Raw genomic sequence first — 14,346 nt, 5'->3', positions numbered from 1 at the left:
AAGCCCAAGCCCAAGCCCAGGCCAGGGCACCAAGAGTGGCTGCTGACCCTTGGCTTGGCACCATGGGTACACCCTGCATGTGAAAGCAGCCCTAGTGTCCCTGTAGGCGGGCACCACCAGCAGCAGAAGTTCTCAAAAATGGCCCAGCCTTCAGCTACAAGCTTTGGTGCCTGGCCTCCAGCCAAGCCCCTCACCCTGGGCTCCCGGTCTCACTGCTCCACCTTCAGTGACCTCACCAAGTGCTTCAGAAAAGGGAAGCCCATTGCAGTCCCCATGTGGGCAGAAGGAATCAGAGAGGTTGCCTTTAATAGCTCAGTTACTATTGTTTATGTTGATAAAGGGTCTGTTAATGTATTGCAAAAGAGAACCAGGAAAGAGGTCCAGTGTGGGAAGCGCTGCCTTACTGTACCCCACTCACTCTCAACTGAGGCTCCTGTGATGAGCACAGTGGACACACACCCCATCCCCAACCTGTCCACAGGTCCCTGGGCCATGGTGGGGTCGGGAGTGACACTGCTGTGAGGGGAACGTGGAGAGCTGGTGGCTCACTCATGGTGAGAGGCTCAAGGGCGGCAGTGGCTCTGCAGCAAAGTTGGCAGCTAGAGCAGTGTGTGGGGCCCGGCAAGGAACTGGGAAGGAGCAGACAGGGCGGGGTTGGGGGAACTGCCAGGAACTGCCAAGGATTCTGAGCCCCAAGCCACTGCGAAACTGAGAAGGGTGCTTGCCACATAGGAGCCACTTCATTTGGCTAAGCATTGGGTCTGGGTTCAGGAGCCACGATGCTGCCCCAGGTACCCCCCTGCCACTGTGGCAGGTGTGGCACAGACACAGGCCTCTGCCAACAGGGCAGCTGGGCACGCCGGGCAGTCAGGTTGCCTTCTCCTTCCCGCTTTCCTTTGGTCCCTCCTTCAGGTTCTCGGTCACGAGCTTCATTTGCTGTTAAGAGAAAATAGGACACCAAGTGAGCCACAGAAGCCTAAGTAGTGGCCGAGGCCTCTGCTCTCTGTGGAAGCCTGGCCAGTGGCTTTGACCCCAGGGAAGTGGTGACTCTCTGATGCTGCCTGCAGCTTCCTGCAAGTCCCTGGGTCTGACTCTGAGGAGATGGGAGACAGTTGGTGTGGTGAAAATGCAATGTCACACTGTGTGAGCCCAGACCAGCAGGGATTTTAAGGACACTGAAATGAGAAGCAGCTGGCATCTCCTCCTCCCTGGATGGCCAGGATGAGGGGAATAGGCGGACAGGGCCTGAGAGAGGATGGGGCACAGGCTTGGGACCAAGTGCTTGCTTTGCCCCTGTGCACTGAGCGACCCTGGCAGTTTGACCTCGCTGAGCTGGAGTTTCCAAATCTGCAGTGAGAGCAACAGTGCATATTTTGCAGGGCGGCTGCAAGTATTGTTGTCCATGAAGTCCCTGGCACAGAACAGATGCCCCAAATCATCAGATGTTTCTCACCAGCCTTTTGTCCCTAGTACAGCCACAGGACTTACCCTCACCCCTCCACCCCCATCCTCACTGGGAACAACCCATGAAGTCTCTGTGAGGGTGACGTCAAGATAGAGGCGCCCTCCTTGAGGGCAGGATGGGAGACTTCCAGGAAGGTGTCAGAAGGGAGAGCCTGTGCCCACAAGTCAGGCAGCGGCGTAGGGGACAGTTCTGCTGCTCCTACCTTCCCCTACCCCAGGCCTGAAGCTCCCAGTCACTTCGGTTTTGTGGCTAGAAAACACCACTACAGCTCTGCCCTATTCGTTGAATAAATGAATAACTATAATACTGTGGATGTTGGCTTCAAACAGATTTTCAATAACAGTGATTCACTTATGGAAAAACAAAACTCTGAGTGCAAACATGGCTGGTACCCCCAGTACCTGGCTACTCATCTTGAGAGCCCCAAGTGCCACACAGGGCTGGAAGCAATACCATGCTCCCTGTGGCTTTCAGTGGGAGAAGCCCCTTTCATAGACTGTCAATCAAAAGCCCTTGTCTGCTGCTTTAATTTACCCTCCTAAGGATCCTTTAGATCTGCAGTACCTCAGGAAGGTGCTCTCAACTCCTGACCATTCTCATGTTTTCTGAGCCTGGCCTGTCTCCCACAGGGCGGCTCATGATGGCTCCTGGAAGCTGAGCCCTCTGCATTTGGCTTGGGCGGGGGGACTGGCTGGCCCTTTCTTATCCATGTCTAAGCAGGGCTTAGGAGATGGCTTTTGATGAGAAAGGGGGCTATGGAGAGTCAAGGTGACCAGTTTACCAGCGGTGGGGGTGAGAGGGTTCTTTCTGCAGGGGCCACAGCATTTCATCAGGCCTGGAGTAGGGGGTAGACACAGGAGTTAACAATGGCCCAGGGACATGCCCTGTCCAAATGACCCACCACTGCAAGATTTCTATAACCTTCATCCTGCCAGGGGGATAGAGATGGTTTAATAGTTCACAAACCTAGAAAGGCTGAACTGCTAGGCACTGTAAAAGTCTCCCCAGAGTTTTTTGCATCTGCTACCTCTTCCATTACTAACATTTCAGGTCTTCCCACAAGCCCATGCTGTTAACTACAGATATAAAATATCACCATAAATAAAAACTGTAATATTTCAGCCCAGGTTCACTGCAGACTCTTCTAGCTGTTATCATTTAATACTTATAAGACTTTTAAAATGTCTTTTTTTTTTTCTTTCAAGAGCCAGGGTCTCACTTTGTTGCCGAGGCTGGAGTGCAGAGGCGTGATCACACTGCAGCCTTGAACTCCTGGGTTCAAGGGATCCTCCTGCCTCAATTTCCCAAGTAGCTGGGACTACAGGCATGAGCCACTGTGCACGGTAAATTTAACTAAACTAAAACAATAATGAAGACAGAACATTCCCCAGCTTGTCACAGAATCTTGCAGCCACATTTCCCTGGCATTCCACATGGGGAAGAAAATAAAAATGGGAGCATTTGAGGCTCCTTTCAAGGCATGGTGGCTGGACGCCCTGTGAGGTCAGGCACAGAAGCATCCAGCAGCTCTCTGGGAGGGGCCCCCTGCTCCACAGTAGCCAGGGTGGATGGGCCTTCTCCTCCAAATGACCAAACCCAATGTGACTTTTGTCTCACTTCCTGGGGCTGCTTCTGGGGTGCCCCCCACTTGTCCTTATAACTGATGTGCCCATGAGGGGCTTCTTCAGGGCCACAGCCCCTTCTCTCAGGCCCAGGGTTGGGGGCTTCACCCAAGTTCAGGGAAGGAACTCGGAACCCACTTGGCTGGGTTCCTCCCCCCTGCAGTGCCTGCCTTGCTCAGGGCAGCACCTAAGAGCCTGAGGATGTCCACGAGGTCACAAGGTCATCTGCACTGAACTGCACTGCTGGTGGCAAAGGTAGAAAGAATGGCCAGGGACCCTACAGTCCTCCCTTGCCTCAGGCCAGGCAGGAGCCATTTGCACATTTCTGCTCTTTCCTTCTTCACCTGTCCTAGAGCAAGGCTTCTTTTAAAGCCATGAATGACCAAGCCTCACTGGAGTTCTGTGATCCCCAAGTTGGGCCAGGGCCATGGGATGTCTCAAGGCCAGCTTGGCAGCCAGGGGAACAGGAGGGGACAGGAAGGCTGTGCTCCCAGGGCCTCCACAGGGCAGTGGCAGACCAGGTGGTTTCCTTCCAAGGGCACTCTCCCTCCCAGGGCCATGGTATGGAGTGGGGCTCAGCTCGACTCCCTAGGTTGCCTGTGCCCACAATCCCCAGCTGGGAGACCCTAAGCCAATGGCAGAACCAGAAATTAAAACCTGCAGCTAAAGTCCAAAGAAAAACCCAAGCGATTTGGAGGAAATGAGCTGCAACAGCCCGCTTTCCTGAGACAAGTTGTCATGAAATCAGTGGCTGACATTCACACCTTTTCTGTGTAAATGGGGCAGGCCTCTACCTCCCTTGGCTGCAAATGGAGTCAGAGCCACAGATACTCATTACTGGCTGGCTGGCCCTAAGATGGTTTCTCTTAGGTAAACCAATTGCTATCTACCACTCATGAGTCTGCAACCCTCAGCATGGGGGTCATGCGATGTACAACAGGAATATCCCATTTGTTTTCCAGGAGGGCTGTCCTCCTGGTGAAGAGGAGGCTGAGCCCTAACCACAGCCCTGGCCCAAGAGCACTTCCCACACCCTCCCCGATTGGGAAGTGGTGAGCACTGGCAGAAGTGATGTCAGGATCACAGAATTTATGATTAGGAAAGAACCTTGAAGAACAGTCAGTCTCATGGCCACTGAGACCTGGTTAAATGCAGGCCCTGCAGTGGACCCCAGACTCTGAATTTTTAATGAGCCTTCAAGTTTTTCCACTGACCACCCCAGGCTTGCAAGTCTCTGATTTGTTGTCTGTCACCTTTCACAAATAAGTGAGCTGGGGCCACGAGGGGTGAAACAGATTTCTCCCAGGCCATACTGCAGGCTCTGGCTGAGTGGGCTGGGACGGTGCCTAGGCACCAGACTGCCTCTGGCAGCTCAGTTCTTTGGCTTCTTCTCCTTAACAAACCTGGCTGGAGGGTGGGTGGGGTGGGAGGGAGCAACACTATCCCCTTAAAAAAAACCTGGCTTCTTTGGGGATCCTTAAATTAAAACCTTCATAAAAATATAAGCAAGATAATAGAGCTGACGACTTCTCCAAAAAAGTATCAAAATGGAGACAGAATGGAATTTTCCCCTAACTTGTGACTCATTAAAACACCCATCCTCCAAATTATTCTTTAAAAAGCACTGACTAATTTTTTGCATCATTATTAGTAATGATTATAATAGGAACCTAATCATTAAGTGTGTTGGCCAAATGCACAGCTTGACCTGAGGAAGACTGTGTGACTGGATCCCCTTGTCTCTGTGGAGAAGTACAGAAATACTTTCTGAGAATTGCAACGCTTCCCACAGACCTGGAATGGCCATGGTGGACTCCATAGACTTGTGATAACCACGGTGGACACCACGGACCTCAAATGGCCCCTTCTCCCTCCCAGCCTTGTAGCAGAGACTCCTTCTGGCTGAGCCCACAATAAACTTTAGGATCCTTCTATTCATAGCATTCAGGGAATGACTACCATTTGATTACATCTCCTGCTCAATTTGAAATCTACTAGCAACTACTCCATTACCCCTTCTCACCCCTGCCCCCCCCCCAAACCAAGACCTACAGAAGGAATCTGTCTGGGGAGCCCTTGGCTGAAGGATAGAAAATCCCATGTGTCATCAGTTACCGTTCACTAGTGGCCTCACCATTCATGTCCTCTGAGTGCAGGGTGCAGTGGCTGGGATGGAACCAGGCTGCTGGCCACATAGGGTGTCTAGGAATGGAGTTCTCAGGCGAGTTCAGCCCAGCAGCAGCACCTGGCTCCTCTGAGCCATCCCAGCCTTGGGTGTGCAGGCCTGAGATGGAGCATCATGATCACCCGTTCCTACTCCCCATCCCAAAGTCTGATTTAATGCACCTAAGTGTGGCCTGGGCACAGGGACTTTTCAAAGCTCCCCAAGTGATTCTAACAGGCAGCTGAGGTGGAGAGCCACTGCCTGAAACGAAGCCACCCTCCAAGTCTCCCTGAGAAGGGGAATGGCGGGGAAGAAGGGAGGATCAACTTCGAGCCTCCTCCACTCAAGCTGTGTACGCACCCCTTATTCACACCTTGCAACCACAAGCAAGGGCTTCTCTACAGGTGTCACTGACATGGCCCTGGGGACTCACAAGGCTAGGCAGCTTATTGAGGACATGCAGCTAGAGTCAGGACAAAAATCAAGCAACAGCCTGACAATTCAGATGAAAAAGGAGAGTGGGGCTTCTGAAGCACCTATTTTCACAAAGACTTTTTATTTGTTATCTCTATTGAAAAGTTTACCTCAAACAGTGTTCTGAAAATATCATAATATAATGATTAAAAAGTCCAAGCCTGTCTGGGCTTGGTGGTGCCATAAGGCTCTAATCAGCCACGACAGCAGTGAGTAGAGGGGCAGGAAGGCGCTTGCAGCAGCCTGTCAGGCGGTCCTGGAGGGAGTTACACCCACCTCTCCCTCTGATTGTTGCTTCATTTTAACACTTGACAAAATGTAAAAATGTAAGACTTGCGGGCAACCCCAAGTGCCAGTGCTCCAGCTCCCACCTCCCACCCCAGCCAGCCTTTCTCCCAGTCATCCCCATCTCAGGAAGCAGTGCCACCACCAGCCAGCATCTCAGACCATGGAACTTCAGCCATCTCTGCGGATGCCTGCTCCCTCGGCCCAGCCCCTCTGTCACACACCCGCTGCTCCTGCCTCCCTCCTCAAGGCTGTGCCCCTGCCTGCACTGAGACGGCACCCCAGACAATCCCACTCTTGTCTCAAGGCAGCCCAAGCAGGGTTTTAAACGGGGGGCTGTAGTATGCCACTCCAAGGTCCCTACCACGCTGGGGACTGCAGTTCACCCCTTCTTGTCTCTCATCCTTGTCCCCTGCTGCCCCACACTCCAACCTTGGTTCTGCTCCAGCCATCAGCTCCCTCCACCCAGGCTTGCCTGCCCTACCTGAGTTTGCTGGCAACTCCTTTCTGCCACTCAGTCCTCAGCCTGTCTCCTCCTCATCCCTCTATTTCCTCCTCCCCTGTCACCATCCCATCCCTCTATTTCAATTGCTGCACTACTCTCATTACCATCTGGTTTATTCATTGTTTGCAGATTTTTCTTCTGTCTTAAATGTTCTATCCTACCTGGTATGTGGTCTCCAGAGAGCAGGGCCATGACTAGACCCCAGGACCTATGACAGTGCCTGGCACTGAGTTGGTGCTCCATGAATACTGTGGAAGAGGGACCAGCTTGCAGCCTGCAGTAGCAGCCAGAGAAATTCTAATTTAGCCAGTAACCTCAGTGTAATTCTGATGAACTTGTAAAGCCTCTTTTTTTCATGCGTATGAAAGAGAAAATGCTCTTTTCTCATGTAACACATATTCAAGTTCTTGAAGTCAACATCACTCTCTGGCCCACAAATTGGCCAGTCCCATGTATGGGATCACAGAAAACACACCAGTAGGATGGGCTTTATGTCAGAAGCACCGGGTTTCAGGGTTCCCAACAGCTACCTGCCCTGGTAACAATGCAGATTTGGGTCCCAGCCTAAGGTTTTGACTCAGAAGCTGGGTGAGGGGTGGGTGGCAGAAATCATGGCTAGCAAGCTCAAGCTGGGTGAGGGTCAGGGGTGGAGTGGCGGGGGAGTGTGACAGAAATCATGATTAGCAAGCTCAGATGTGGCTCTGGTGAAGGGGAAGGTGGTCTGCAGTTACAGCTGTGTGGGAGGAGGACGGTGCCAAATTATCAGCTTGGTCCCAGCTAGAAACAAAGACTCCGCCAAGAAAATCAAATCCCCACTCCAGAAAGGCTCCCGCTCACACAACAGGAGACATGTGAGGGAGTCTATGACACAGTCCATTAACTGCACGAGCTAACCGTGGGGTGGGTGGATGTCAGTTCAAAAAGGGGAAACAAAGGTGTAATGTCTGTTTCTCAAATGATCTTTTGAGCCCTGCTTTCTCTGCACATCTGGGTTTCAGAGCAAAATTTCCCAAAACAGAAGTTAAAGGACTTTGAAAGGAGATATTTTGAGACTGCAAGTTACTTCCCATGGAGAGTGAGGAGCCCATAGAAGCCAGAGGCTGGATTTCCAGCCATCCCCAGGCACACACTCATTCTGACGCTTCTGGAACAGGGAGCTAGTCATGTCTGATTAACTACAGCCACCTCCCAAATCTGGGCTGTTGGAATCCTCACATACCTACCAATGCTACAGGCCATGAGGTTCCACAGGTGGCCAGAAAGAGCTGGATGCTAACACAAAATGACCAAGCAAAACTGACCCACCTCCCTGGGTCTGGGAAATGTCATCAGGGGCAGCAAGCCCTCATCAGGGCTGCTCATCGCCTCTGTCCTTTCATGTTCTATCAGTGGACACTGATATTTTCTCCAAGTTATGGATACTCCAAATATACACGAAATCACCTAGTAACTAAACCAAGAGACCCTTCTGCAGAACCCCCAGGATTCAGCATGGAGTGGACGCACCCATCTAGATGGTTCCTCCAGGCTGTGGGGCTCAGGTCCATGGGTCGGGGCATCAGTACTATGCTTCCTAGGGTTCCCTGTGCCAGGTTCATGCAAATCTTGGCTACTTACCTCCCCATTTCCTGCATTTCTAATTGCTCTTGTACAGCAAAACCTCTTAACCTCCTTTGTTGATATAACTTTTAATGTCTGTTATATTACCTGTGTGTAATTTAAATTTATAGTGACCAACACTTACATCACATTGCATGCCAGGCACTGTTCTAAACGCTATGCACATTTGATTTACTTCTCATAACCACCCTATGAGAGACATACCATTATCATTTTAAAGAAAAAACAGAGGCACAGAAAGGTTGAGAAACTTGCACCAGGTTATAGCAGGTTTGAGCCCAGGCCATCTGGCTCCAGAGCTGGCTCCTAACCTGCAGGCTGCCCTGCCCCTGCCCTGATGTTGGATCTAGACGTTTCATTTTTGTACTATAATAATATCACCCAACTATCCACTGGGGTCACCTGTGCTTTGAGATTCAGATTCAACTGGATCACACTTCTAATCCATGAGGTCTTGCAAGTGTCTCTGAATTACTGGTGTGGATCCAATTTTGTCTTGGTCACACCTGGCTCAGATTTTCTGCTTCTGCTAAATCTCTGAAACCATGGCAGCCTGGCTCCAGATACCCAAGGTTAACCCTATCTTGATCTGTATGCACACATTTTAGCAAGATATTAAAGAGTGCTTAAAACTTTAAGAATCGGCCGGGCGCAGTGGCTCACTCCTGTAATCCCAGCACTTTGGGAGGTCGAGGTGGGCACATGACTTGAAGTCAGGAGTTCAAGACCAGCCTAGCCAACATAGTGAAACCCCGTCTCTACTAAAAATACAAAAATTAGCTGGGCGTGGTGGCAGGCACCTGTAATCCTAGCTACTCAGGAGGCTGAGGCAGGAGAACCGCATGAACCCGGGAGGCAGAGGGTGCAGTGAGCCGAGATTGTGCCACTACACTCCACCCTGGGTGACAGAGTGAAACTCCGTCTCAAAAAAAAAAAACAACAAAAAACTTTAAGAATCATTTTTTTGGGTGGGCGCAGTGGCTCATGCTGGTAATCCCAGCACTTTGGGAGGCCAAGGCAGGTGGATCACCTGAGGTCAGGAGTTTGAGACCAGCCTGGCCAACATGGTGAAACCCTGTCTCTACTAAAAATACAAAAAAAAAAATAGCTGGGCATGGTGGTGGGCGCCTGTAATCCCAGCTACTCGGGAGGCTAGTGCAAGAGAATCACTTGAACCCAAGAGGTGGAGGTGGCAGTGAGCTGAGAATGCACCATTGCACTCCAGCTTGGGTGACAAGAGTGAAACTCTATCTCATAAAAAAAGAATCAGTTTTTAAAAAATATCCAGAAGTCCTTGATGATTTTTTTTTTTTTTAAAGAAAGGCTTCCAAAGGGAACAAGAACAAGAAAATGTGGGAACAAGACAAGAAAATGTGGAAACCATAGTGAGACAGTTGGCAAAATCACAAATGCTCGAGCAGCTGAAACTCAGATGCAGAGGCACTTCCTTCAAACAAAAATGATTTAAACCAGGTCTCCTACTCTCCTAGCTAAAAGAGGCAGGTGAATCTTTGAAGTCACAACTTCCTCAGAATCCTCAGGCAGGACTCCCTGGACTCCAGAGCCAGAGAGAGCAGCAGGACAGTTTATTCCCCCCTTGTCCATGGCAAGCCACAGGAGCCTGGTGGAGAAGGGTGTCTTCCTAGAACAGAAGCTCCTTGAGGGATGAATTTAATGCTGTATAATATTTTTTGTTTGCTTATTTTTGTTTGTTTTTACAACTTTGTCACATTCAATATTTTTAATAAGTAAAAAACAGGCACGTGCTTTAAATATTATCCAACTTATTACCAACTGCACCCCATTAAAAGGTGTGACCTGGAGGAAAGAGAATGGAAGGAGCCCCTTGGTGGTTCATTGCTGTGTGTGCCCCAGATGTGTTCTGATGGCCTCTTGTCACCAACTGTCTGGTGATGGAGAGCTGCTGAAGAGCACCTCCAACAAAGAGCATGGCAGAACTAGAAACCTCGATCCGCAAGGGACTGCAGTTTACTAAACATATAAAAGGCAGCAGAAACATTAATAAATTATTCAGGAACAAGAAAGGTTAAAATAAGCCATGTCTCCTCCACTGGATGAAGAGAAAAAGCTAGTAACAGATATTGCTTAAAGGGCTGAAATGAATGGATGATTTTCTGAAACATCCTGATATGAGCATGGAGAACAGTGGGCTGGGGGTGTCCTGGGGACATCGACCAAGGGAACTAGAGCAGTGGCCTGAGGCTGAGACAGGGGCGGTATTTTGACACTTGTAAAGTAGAGGTATAATCACAAATAAAAAGAATCAAAGTCCCTAACATCAAAAGCAAACTATGACTAATCTTAAAGAAATAATATAATTATATACGAAAGCTACAATTACTTCTGGAATGACCATCAACTATGTGTATTATGGCAACATAGGTAAGAGGGCAACAAAGAGTGAGGAAGACATGGGAATGATGTTCCCAGATGGGAGGACCAAAAAGACAATGAAGGTGACACCAATTCTGAGAAAGGGGGAAATTTTCATATTTTTGCAATAATAATGTAAAAATAACATGTAATCAGTTTGCCTCCAAATCACAGGGCAAAGAATGAAGTTTCTTTTTAAAATGACTTTGGCATGGCTCCTTTCTAGTTTCACTGTAACTAGATCTACAGGTGTGATGTTATTTTGCAAACAGAAATGCAAAGAGATCTTCCACCCAGGTTCTGCTATAATACGGCAGTGAGCTGTTTCAGAAGCCAGCGAGATCTACAATCTCCTTGTGTATTATCCTCAGCCCCATGATACTGACACATTCAGTGATGTTACTAGGACATTGTCCCAATTGTTCAGGTCATCTAGATGACCAAGAGCATCTGGTCTGGAGGAGACATTTCCTGGACAAGACTTACATAGCATCACTTCTTTTTTAAAACAATATTTAAGTTACTTTTTTTTTGAGACAGGGTTTCACTCTGTCACCCAGGCTGGAGTGGGGTGCAGTGGCACAATCACAGCTCACTGCAGCCTGGACCTCCCGGGCTCAGGTGATCCTCCCACCTCAGCCTCCTGAGTAGCTGGGAGGCTAGAGTGTGCCACCACACCCAGCTAATTTTTTGTATATTTTATACAGATGGGGTTTCACCATGTTGCCCAGGCTTGTCCTAAACTCCTGGTTCAAGTGATCTGCCTGCCTTGGCCTCCCAAAGCACTGGGATTATAGGTGTGAGCCCCTGCACAGGGCCCACAGCATCACTTCTTCAGGAAGGCGCTCCCTCCTCCTTGCCTGGGAGGAAGGGTGCCAAGTCCTTCAGGAATAACTACTTTCCTGTCTGGAAGCTCTTGGAGCCAAGGAGGGCGGCAGCATTGTTCTTTCACAAGAGAGCCCCCTATGTTGTCACACAGGTCACCTGGGGCCCTTGGGAGATAAGACCCAGAGAGGTTTGTGACCATCCAAGGCCAAGATGACCATCTAGCCAGCCCTCATCTTTGATCTGCAGGTTCCATGTTGATAGCTAGAGAGCCAGGGCTCAGGTTCAGGCCGGAAGAGGAGGTGTGGCCAGGCCAGTGGACACCAAGCACAAGTGGCTGCTCCAAAGAAACCCCTGCAGGCTCCTTCAGTGAAAGCCATGGCTAGGTGACATTTACAGATCCAGGAATTGAAGCCTTGACAGTTTGGTTAGATCAAGGCATGACACAAAAGTTTAAAAGCCCAAAGAATAGAAATAAACACTCTAGAAATCAGAGTCTCTAAAAGGACCCTGAGCTGGGGTGGCAACAGTGGTGGCCATCTGAGAAAGATGCCTTGGTGGTCAGAGGTAATCCAGTGTCCAGCTTCCCTCCTACTGGAGTCCTGACTCATGGAGTATGAGGGGACACAATTTCACTGTGGCATGCGAAAGAAACTCAGTTTAGAAAGTTAAAGGATGAGGTAAGAGCCTACTAAATGAAATGCAGGAGACAGTCCACTGCCCACATCAGTTTCAACACAACTTAGTAAATATTACTCTTAACTATAAAGGGAGAACAACCTTTAATCTAAGAAAACACTGCCAGTGGCCACAAGGAAAGTGAAAGTGGGATGAGTGGAGCAGCTGCCAAAGGGTGAGCTCCTTCTCTGCCCAGAGAAGCTCTGCACCCACTTTCTGCACACCTAGGAAGGTAAAGGAGGCACCCAGGCATCAAAGGACCCCTGGTGGCGGCAGAGGGGATTGGTTTCATTCTTCAGAAACACTAAGCTCATCACCAAGGTGAAAACAGATCCTTATGAAATGCAGCCACAACTGCAGGCCACAGAGAAAGTATAAATGTTTCCCATCACCTTTACAATCTTTCCCAGGGCAGTTTTCCCGACATCTGAACACTGTATGGCCCTTTGATAAATGCAAATATCTATATCTTCTATAATGTCATTTAAAATTTCAATATTACTATTATGAGTAAAACAAAATTGATAATTACAACATTATGATTTTTAAAACTCTATATCCCCTCACTGCACAAGAGATTACCATGTACCCTTTCCCCCAGAGCAGGGCCCTGTTCCTGGCCAGTTGAGATGGGCTACCCCTGGGTGATGATGGCTGTGAGTCGTCAGAATTGCAGGCACTAGGCACCCCTTCTACAGAGCCCGGGTGAAGCTGGAGCCAGGGATTGTTGACTTGACTATGCTTGATTTTTGTGTAGGAACAACACAGTAAGTGTTAGGCAGGGATTCTAGCCTTTATTCACCTGACATCATTTTCCCTCAGAAAAGTTAATTTTTACTCATTCCCACCTAGAAACCTCAACAAGCAGATTAATTACTGCTTCTCCCCAACACTTTCATTTCACTTTAATTTCCCATTACCTATATCCCTTCCTGAGTGGCAGTCCCTGTAACCAATACTGATCACTAAATACAGGTTGATGAAAACGTCATTGAACACTCCTCACTGCTATGTTACAGGATCCTGAGCACACACGGCAGCCAGTCAGTATTTTTGCAAATCTAGAACTCAGGCGACACAATGCTGTCCCAGTTGGTGACAAAAGGCCATCAAAACACATCTTGGGGCACATACAGCACTGAACCACCAACGGACTGTCTTTCTTTTTCCTCCAGGTTACACATTTTAATGGGGTACTCTTAGTAATAAATTGGATAATATTTAAAGCATGTCTGTTTTTATTAAAAATATTGAATGTGCTTTTGCAATTGGAGAACTTAGAAGCAGTAAGGAGTGAGCCCTGAACCTGAAAATGGCAAATAGAAGGAAGGATTAACTTTCAGCTTCCACTCGGGCAAACAGAACAGTGTGTGGAGGCCCACATCATGAACTTTTGCTCCAAGAACTACTGCAGGAACATAACAGGAAAGCCAAGAGAATCCACAGACCCTTTAAAGGAGGTGGACTGCCGCCAGGCTCTGTGGGACCAGGAACTGTGAGTCTGCTTGCTTTCTCGGCTGGGAGGCATGCAGCCTGGGGAAAGTTCTCAGCCCTGGAAATAAACTCAGCGCTGTTGTGGGGGCATGGTGGGAGGGAGACTGGCCTTTTGGGCTGCGGGCTGCATGGGTGAGGCCTGTGGCTGCCGGCTTTCACCAACTTCCCTGATGACCTGTGTGATACAGCAGAGGCAAGGTTTTTTAACACCCCTAAAAGATCACACTAGCTCACCAGCAATGGATCCAAACCAAGATCAAATCTCTGAATTGCCAGAAAAAGAATTCAGAAGGCTGACTATTAGGCCAATCAAGGAGGCACCAGAGAAAGGTGAAGTCCAACTTAAATAAATAAATAAAAAATGATGCAGGATATGAATGGAAAAATCTTCAGTGAAATAGATAGCATAAATAAAAAACCATCACAACTTGTGGAAATTGAGGACGCACTTAGAGAACTGCAAAATGCACTGGCAGTCTCGGCAACAGAATCGAACCAACAGAAGACAGAATTTCAGAGCTCCAAGACAAGGCTTTCAAATTAACCCCATCTGACAAAGAAAAAGAATTTACAAAAATTAACAAAGGCTCCGAGAAGCTTGGGATTATGTTAAACAACCAAACCTAAGAATAATTGATGTTCTCAAGGAAGAAGAGAAATCTAAAAGTTTGGAAAACATATTTGAGGGAATAATTGAGGAAAACTTCTCCAGCCTTGCTAGAAATCTAACATCCAAATACAAGAAGCTCAAAGAACACCTGGGAAATACATCACAAAAAGATTATCACTTAGGGACATAGTCATCAGGCTATCTAAGGTC

The 14,346-nt window shown here is 48.6% G+C and overlaps 1 protein-coding gene across 8 annotated transcripts in view; it reads right to left on the bottom strand.

Annotated features, from left to right (window-relative positions):
• Window positions 1-303: 303 nt before the first annotated feature.
• ANO10 (anoctamin 10) overlaps window positions 304-14,346 on the bottom strand; it is a 247,296-nt gene continuing 233,253 nt past the window's right edge. For all 8 annotated transcript variants that reach the window (XM_054479582.2, XM_054479584.2, XM_054479580.2 and 5 more), the window contains one exon: window positions 304-936. In XM_054479582.2, the coding sequence (XP_054335557.1) occupies window positions 868-936 (69 nt within the window). In that variant the 3' untranslated portion in view covers window positions 304-867. The remainder of the gene's footprint in view (window positions 937-14,346) is intronic.

The sequence above is a fragment of the Pongo pygmaeus genome, chromosome 2, assembly GCF_028885625.2.
Source record: "Pongo pygmaeus isolate AG05252 chromosome 2, NHGRI_mPonPyg2-v2.0_pri, whole genome shotgun sequence".
NCBI classification, from domain to species: Eukaryota; Metazoa; Chordata; class Mammalia; order Primates; family Hominidae; genus Pongo; species Pongo pygmaeus.
Note: the sequence above shows the minus strand (reverse complement) of the source record. Positions and strands in the feature narration are given on the sequence as shown.